The sequence below is a fragment of the Panthera pardus genome, unplaced genomic scaffold (assembly GCF_024362965.1).
Source record: "Panthera pardus isolate Hobbes unplaced genomic scaffold, ASM2436296v1 HiC_scaffold_3, whole genome shotgun sequence".
NCBI classification, from domain to species: Eukaryota; Metazoa; Chordata; class Mammalia; order Carnivora; family Felidae; genus Panthera; species Panthera pardus.
In genome coordinates, this window is record NW_026526876.1 from 38,341,078 (window position 1) to 38,349,086 (window position 8,009).

The window sequence follows — 8,009 nt, forward strand, 5'->3', positions numbered from 1 at the left end:
TCACTGTTTGTCCGTTTATTGAGCCCCTACTGTGTTCCAGGCACAGGAGACGTGGAAGCAGGTAGCACTCGGCCCTTGCTTAGTCGCCAGATGGGGGCTGAGTGCCGAGGGAGGGCAGGGTCAGCCTCAGCTCGCGACTGAGACAACAGTGCCTTTATGCGTCACCATTGCCTAACACTGAAGAGTCCTGGAAGGAACCGCAGTGAGTTCAGTGAGCCGGTTGGGACACGGCTACGTCGGGGCGCGGGAGACGCACGGAGAAGCGCGTTGGCCTGGCCGCTGTCAGCTGGAACGTCCAGGTAAGGAGACGGGGTTTCGGCCCCTGGGAAGTGTGCGGTGGGCGCTCTCACTCTGACCCGTGGTCCTTGTCCTCTCTGCCTGGGAAGGGTTCTGTGCATGACAGCGGCGGTTAGAAGAACCTCGTCTGTCCCCACCCCACCCCCCACCCTGGAGGGCTTCCCCAGTCACTCCCCTCTCAGCTCTCCACTTCCCTACCCCCAGGCTGTACATATGTTGACAAATGACAAGTTCATCTGTCGGGTATCGTAAGCGCCTCCAGAACACGGATGGGCCAGCCCTCAGCTATTCTGTCTAAAAGAAGGGCAGTGCTAATCCAGTATTTGAAAGGCCAGAGGCCCTCCTGGAGATGTATAAGGTGCAGCGGACTAGGCAGCAGGAGACCCAGCGTTCGTCCCCTGCTGTCCTCAGCTCACTGTGTGACTTTGGGCAAGTTGCTTCCCATCCCTGCAAAATGACGATCCCTGCCCCACACTCTGCATGGAGGGACACTGATCCCGTGTTGGTACTGAGGTGACTTCCATGGCCCTTCAGATGGAATCGCTCAGACATTTAGAAAAGAGTCTTGGGGTGGGGGTGGGGGTGGGGGAAACAGAGGACTTGCCATCTGGATGGAGAGGGTCCAGCTTCAGGACTACAGCTATCTCGGGCCTGGACCACCAAAGGGACCGCCTCCCTGCACCTCAGCTGCGTTCTTCTATGGGACATCTGCCTAATGGCTGGTGGGGACCCTGCTCTGTTTGTCCAGCTGCTGGGCAGCTCCCACCGTGGAGACGCAGTGAGGCGTCTGGTCGCTTTCTCCCGATGCCCTTGCAATCCGCTGGAGGCTCTCACCTACCTTCTCTAGAGGGTCCTGCCCTGCCCAGGAGGCCCCACGCTCTTTGTGCCTGCTGGTGGGTGCCCTGGGGGTGGAGCTAGAAGAGACAGAAAAGAAGGAGAGCAGCACAGTAAGGCCGTCCTGGGACCCAAGAAGGGCAGGGCAGGCAGGGCCAGCCCTGGGGCCTTGTAAATGTAGTCGTTCCTCAAGCATCCTGGGAGTTGAGGAAGAACCATGGATTGGTTCATTTCGCTCACTGATTTCATTCATTGATTTCCGCCTCTTTCTCCTTCACCGTCCCTCCCTTTGCCGTTCTTTCCACAGACACCTAGGGGGCCCCTCTCACTGATGGAAACTCGCGTTGTGGGTACAGAGGAGACAGCAGACCTGCTCCTGCCCGAGGTGGGAGGGGCGCCACTCTGGGGACACCAGTCACGTGACCCAGCAAGCAGGGCAGGGCAATGTGCCAAGGACAGCACGGCGCCCAGGGTAGGGCAGGCAGTGGGGGAAGGAGAGGTGGGGCTTGGAGTCAAGCCCGTGAGAGCAGCCCGGAGGATGTGGTGAGTCGTCAGAGCATTGGACTTGATCCTGAGTCCCGAGGGTGTGGTGGGTCAAGGTTGGTCGGTTTTCTTTTGATTTTTTTTCCCCCTCTTTTCACCAGGGATTTGGGGCAGGGTACCGGCTGCTCAGATTTGCGCTTTTCAGATCCTTCTAGGCTCAGTGTGGGCAATGGATTGGTTAGTTTTTCCAATTCCAGGCTTTAGACCCAAAGTGATTTTGAAACCTTTGGGCAGAACTGGCTGTATCCTGTCTCTTCCTTATCCCTGCAACTACTCCCCACCCCCCGCCGCCCCCGACCCCACACGCACAGACCACCTCTCTAAGGAAACAGCCAGGAAGCCTAGTGTGTGGCCAAACCAGGCTGGCCCCACCCTCTCCGATGCCAGCCTGGCATGCCCCTGGCCAGAACATGTCCCCCACCTCCGGCTTGTTAGTGGCTGGGACAACTCCGCCCTCCCCAGGGAGCAGGCTGAGAGGAAAACCTAGACAACACTTACCTGTTCTTCTCTCTGGCTGGATAGGAGGTATTCCTGGGGGGAAGAGGAAGAAGGAGTGAGAGCCACACTGCTTCCCTGGGGGCTTGGCGAGGCAGGAAGGGTTGGTGGCTCTTTGGGGCTCAGTGCCTTTTTTTTTTTTTTTTTAATGTGCATATTTTTTTTTTTTATTACAAAAGCAGCCTTTGAATACATGCCCACTATAAAAAGAGTCAAGTAATGAGAGGTTTGTGGAGTCAAAATTAAAGTCCCTTTCACCCTCTTCCCCTCACCTCCACTTCCCAGCCTCGATGTAACCACTGTTGACAGTTTGATGTCTATCCTTCTAGAAATTTCCGTATCTGTTTGCATATATATGTAAGTATGTAGTTGTTAAACAAAACAAAACGGGCGCCTGGGTGGCTCAGTCGGTTGAGCATCTGACTTTTGATGCCCTCACCCTTAGGGGTGGCTGCACCCCCAAATGCCAGAGGCAGCCCCTGTTTTCACACCTGTAGCCTGGCCTAATGATCTCTCCACAAAGTGTCGCTATTTGACGATCATTTATACGGACACCCTATGGCACGGGTGACCCCTACTGGCCTGGTGCCTGGGCTTGGTTTCACAGAACCCGCTCAGAACCACCCCTGTCTGGACAGCGCCCATCTTTGTCACTCACCTTCCACCCGCTTCCCCATCAGCCCAAAGAACTGGCTCGTTTTGCCCCTTTTCACCTCCTGAAGCGTGAGCTGAATGTGGGGGACGACACCGTCCTGGGGAAGCAAAGAGTTCATCGTTAGAGGCTGGAGACGAGACCGGGAGGGCAGCCTGAACAACGGCAACGTCATGACCCTTGCTCCGTGCAGGCATGCGGCTCTGGCGCATTCTTTACCCAATACTGTGCCTACTAGAGGCAATAGATAGCTAACATTCTGCCTGTTACGTTCCTCACACGGTTCCCGGCGCTTCTGCATATGAACTCATTTCATCCCCGCTGAAGCCACACCAACTAAGAACCGGTATGGTTACCAGGTTACAGACAAAGACACCGAGGCACAGAGAGATTGGTTTGTCCAGAGATGGAGCCAGAACTTGAATCTGGGTCACCTGGCTCAAAGGCCAAAATCTCGTTTACTCTTCACAAACACCATATGAAGTAGTGACTGTGGTTTATCCCCACTCTGCAGGTGGGGAAACTAAGACTTATGGGGGGGGGGGTGTAAATGACTTGTCCAAGGTCACACAGGAAGTGGTGGAGGCAGGATTTGAACCCAAGGAGTCTGCCTCCAGGGCCTGGGTTCTGCTCTATCTTAGAAATGTCTCCAAGCATAGACAAGGGGCGGGGGGCAGCTGATGAACTCATGGTGGGCACCTGGTAGGCAAGGCGGGAGATCTCCCCCTGCACCCTCACTCCCACTGCTTCTCCCCTGACTTCCCCCCACGCGTGTCCTACCCAACAGCCTGGGTCTCCCATATGGAACATGGCATGAGGCCTGGGGTGGAGGCCACGACCCTTGGCAAAGGCATTTTCTTTCTTTCTTTCTTTTCTTTCTTTCTTTCTTTCTTTCTTTCTTTCTTTCTTTCTTTCTTTTTCTTTCTTTCCTTCCTTCCTTCCTTCCTTCCTTTCTTTCTTTAGTTTTTTTTTTTTAATGTTTACTTATTTTTGAGAGAGAGAGAGAGACCATGAGCAGGGGAGGGGCAGAGAGAGAGGGAGACGCAGAATCTGAAGCAGGCTCCAGGCTCCGAGATGTCAGCACAGAGCCCGACGCGGGGCTCGAACTCACGAACCGTGACGTGAGCCGAAGTCAGACGCTCAACCGACTGAGCCACCCAGGTGCCCCCAAAGACCTTTTCATCCTTGAGCTGCTGGGGTGAAAGTTCTGGGCTGAGGGCTATGGGTTGAAGTTCTCATTTTTCCATCAGCCTTCGTGATGTGGGCCAATGTCATCTCACTTTCTGGCCTTAACCCCGAAGGGCTTGCTCAGCTCTGCCGAGAGGGAGCGATGCTTGCTAGTGGAGAGAGTGACAATGGGTGACAGTCGTTAGACCATCTTCACATCTCTGTGCGCCCAGTACCTGGCGCAGAGCCTAGAACACAGCAGGTGTGGGATACAGAATGCCGAAGAGGGGCCCTTTCTCTGGCAGTCTGGGAAGAGGGAGGAGGATGGGGTCTCCTTTCCCAGGAAGGCTGAAGACAGGCAGCTAAAGCCCTCAAGTAACACAAGCCACCTGGCTGGAGTCGCCTGGCCTGGCCTGGAACCGGAAAAGCCTCCTTGGAGATCTGGACCCATTTCTGAAAAGCTCATGAAAACCACTTTGGGTAAAAGGCGGCCTTCAAAGGCAAGCTGGAGAGAGAATTGATGCTTATGAATTAAACAAGACTCACCTCTCTCCCACCCTCCTGGGTGGCTGGACACTGGTCCCCATTTACCCAGGACAGACTCCTCCCCCTGCCTGAAGCCCTCCTCATGCATTTAACCCAAATCCCCAGCTCCAGGGATAGCTGCACGTGGGGGATCCCTCAGAGCGGGGGAGGTGACAAGCCATGCTGACACTGCCTTGTTCCTTCCTTCCGTCACCTCCCTCGTGGAAATGGTTCCTCTACTCCCAGCCCTGCGTGTCCAGAAACAGAATACTCATGAGACCCAGCTGCAGGGGTTGGCGCCCGGGGCTGGGAAGCCCAGCAGACCGGGTGAGGTGCTGTTTCTCGCATGGCTGCGTAGAGAGCTCCCCGTCACGTGGCTCGGTGTCCCCGGGCCTGGGCCAGGTCCCGTGATGTTTGGCACAGATGCTGCAAAGCATGTCACAGCTTGCAAAGAGTCTCGGGGATCATCTTCCCTCGCCTCCCGTTTTACAGGTGAGGACACTCACGGCCAGAGAGCAGCCGTGACCTTCCCAAGGCCGCACAGCATCAGTGGAGAAGCGGAGACTTGAACCCAGGACTGCCCACCCTGCTGTCTTCTCGACCACACTCGGGGACAAAGCAGGGGTTCCTGGAAATCCACCACAAGTGGCTGTTCCTTCGATGGCTCTCCCAGTGACCCCAGGGTCCTGACCATCCCGGGACTGGGAGAGCCAGGCTCAGGCTTGCCCCGTCTGCCCTCCTAAAACCCTTCACGGAACACTGGTCCTGTTTGCTCTGCTGGCCTCACTCCCCTGTCTGGGAGCTGCCCAAGGTCAGGGTCTTTGTCTTCCCAATCAGATGGAGTCGGGGCACAGATGCTGTGTGCCTGATTTTTGGGTTTCTCCCCAGTTTAGTAGAAGATCCTGGCAATCAAACTCTTATCAGGAAATAAGAGTTTCTATACAGATGAAACCGTGGCCCCGCCCCAAGTTGGCCACCCCTTTGAAAGGAAATTCTGGGGGGGTGGGTGGTGCCTGGGGGGCTCAGTCGGTTGAGCGTCAGGCTTCAGCTCAGGTCATGATCTCGCAGTTTGTGAGTTCGAGCCCCGCGTCCGGCTCTGTGCGGACAACTCAGAGCCTGGAGCCTGCTTCGGATTCTGTGTCTCCTTCTCCCTCCGCCCCTCCCTCACTTGTACTCTGTCTCTCTCTGTCTCTCAAAAGTAAATAAATGTAAAAAATAAAAGAAGGAAGGAAACTCTGGAAAATGTCCTCTGATGGACGGATACACCAAATCTGACCTTGTGCTGCTGAATCTGCATAACCTTGCACAGACTGTTTGACCTTTCTGTGCCTCGGTTTCCTTATCTGTGAGATGGGGATAGTAATGATATCATCTCCACAAGGCTGATAGGAGGATTAAACTGGTGAATATTTATGAAGCATTTAGGCCAGTGCCAGGAACATAGTGTATGTTAAGACACAAACACACACTCACACACCCACGCTCACCCCCCACACACGCACACACACCCACTGTTCCATGTACATGTGCCCCTTCGGAGGTGTGCCAGGCCAGGGGCTACGGCCCTGAACCTACCCACAGAGGGGAGTCAGACAACACGGCTAACAATGTACAACCTACTCTCCTGACACCGGCAGAAGGGGTCTTCTAACCCCTCCACCACGGACCAGCCCCTGCCTCACCCCAAAGGTACCTCCTCCAGGGTCACGGTTACCCAGGACCCTGCTTCAGCTGCTAGTGCCAGTTTCTCGTCAACTGCCCCGGTGCATGCAGGCAGCCCCATCAGGAGAAGCAGGGGGAGGCAGGGCAGCATGGTCAGTAGTGTTCGGTCCCGGGACCCTCTGGGAGCCCCTCTCGGCCTGTAGATGCTGCCCCCAGGTCTGGGTCCTCTCTCTGGCTCCTTTCGTGTGTGTGTGTGTGTGTGTGTGTGTGTGTGTGTGTGTGTGTGAAGCTCCACCTATGCTCGGTCCTTCCAGCTACCCTGCTTTTCCTTCGGCTTATCTGACCCCTGAGGCCACTTCCTGTGACTCCCACCCCTCCCTCCCCTGCTGGAAAGGCCAATGATACCAAAGGAGGGACCAGACCTCTTCCATTGGTGCCCCAGCACTTGATCCCCGGGCTCAGCGCTCTGATGCAACACCCGCCTCGCCTTTGGCTGCATTCCCTTGGTGGCAGGTGCACAATGGGGCACTGTGTGGGACCTGGCTACAAGCCCGAGGGGGCCTTGTCACCCTGGAAATGGTGGGTGACAAGGGAAGGGGACTGTGTGGCTCCTCCCTGCCTGGTGCACTGTTCCCCTGTAAGAGAGGCCTCTCCCCAGATCCTACCGCTTGTCTTCCCATTGCTGAGCACCCCCCCTTCCTGCTGTTCCCTTCTGTTGAGTCCCAGGGTGTGTATAGAAACGCACGTCCCGCCCTGAGAGAAGGAACACGGTGCTTGAAGGAGTGGAACTTCTTGAGAGGGAGAATTGGAATTCGCCAGAAGAATGGCCTCCTGCTGAGGTGTCATCAGGGCTAAACTACTTCCCACTGCTGTCAGAGTGATTTTTCTTTTTTTTTTTTTTTAATTTTTTTTTCAACGTTTTTTATTTATTTTTGGGACAGAGAGAGACAGAGCATGAACGGGGGAGGGGCAGAGAGAGAGAGGGAGACACAGAATCGGAAACAGGCTCCAGGTTCCGAGCCATCAGCCCAGAGCCTGACGCGGGGCTCAAACTCACGGACCGCGAGATCGTGACCTGGCTGAAGTCGGACGCTTAACCGACTGCGCCACCCAGGCGCCCAAGAGTGATTTTTCTAGACCCCTAACCTGACCTGTCCTCCCTGCTCACAGCCTTCCAGTGTCTCCCCCATGGCTCCTGGCATAATAATGTTGGAGCTCCCCCAGCATGGCATCCAAGGCCTTTCTCCACGTAGTTCCTCCCTGTCTCCCATCCATCCATCCACCTACCCACCCCCAGCCCCCCAGCCCCCCAATCCCCCCATCTATCCACCCATCCATCCATCCATCCATCCATCCATCCATCTTTCTGTCCATCTGTCAGTGTAGGGCAAGGGCCCTGCGGTCAGAGACCTGAATTCCAATCCTACCTCCACCACTAAATAGTTATGTGACATTGACCCATTACTTAACCCCTCTAAACCTTAGAATCCTCATCTGTAAGATGAGATTAACAACAGCACTTATTTCCAAAGTTGTTGGAGGATCAAATGAGATCATGAACGTGAAGCACTTCCCACGGGGCGTGACGATAAATCTTTCACACCTTGAGCTATTATTCCTGTCACTATTATCGATTGGGTGAGGCACTGGGCCACAGGGGATGAATGAGACCCCAACCCTGACTTCCAGAATCTCTCAGTCCAGAAGAGGAGACCTCTGGCTGGCAGGTAAGCTCTGTTCAGTTTGGTAGGTAGCCGCATAGAGACTGGAGCCAGAGAAGGGCATATCCCCTCCCCAGTCTGCCCAGAAGCCATTCCCTGGTCCCAGACACGCT

At 55.3% G+C, this 8,009-nt stretch overlaps 1 protein-coding gene across 2 annotated transcripts; it reads right to left on the minus strand.

The window, feature by feature from the left end:
- TAC4 (tachykinin precursor 4) lies at positions 1–6,504 on the minus strand. Of its 2 annotated transcripts, XM_053892916.1 has the most exons (5): positions 6,207–6,501; positions 2,828–2,921; positions 2,173–2,205; positions 1,136–1,211; positions 1–390 (listed from the first exon to the last, which is right to left on the minus strand). In XM_053892916.1, the coding sequence occupies exons 1-4, from the start codon at positions 6,324–6,326 to the stop codon at positions 1,141–1,143; spliced, it is 318 nt and encodes a 105-aa protein (XP_053748891.1). In that variant the 5' UTR covers positions 6,327–6,501; the 3' UTR covers positions 1–390; positions 1,136–1,140. The 2 variants fall into 2 exon arrangements, with proteins under 2 accessions (XP_053748891.1, XP_053748892.1); XM_053892917.1 differs by lacking the exon at positions 1,136–1,211 and having other exon boundaries at positions 6,207–6,504.
- Between the last annotated feature and the right edge of the window lie 1,505 nt (positions 6,505–8,009).

Bases quoted from the DNA above. Each gene is read 5' to 3' on its own strand.
- TAC4 (XM_053892916.1), bottom strand. From the start codon at position 6,326: ATGCTGCCCTGCCTCCCCCTGCTTCTCCTGATGGGGCTGCCTGCATGC. The intron at 2,922-6,206 runs GTACCTTTGGGG...TTGCTTCCCCAG, and splicing joins TAACCGTGACCCTGGAGGAG to GACGGTGTCGTCCCCCACAT. The intron at 2,206-2,827 runs GTGAGTGACAAA...TCTTCCCCCCAG, and splicing joins GATGGGGAAGCGGGTGGAAG to GAATACCTCCTATCCAGCCA.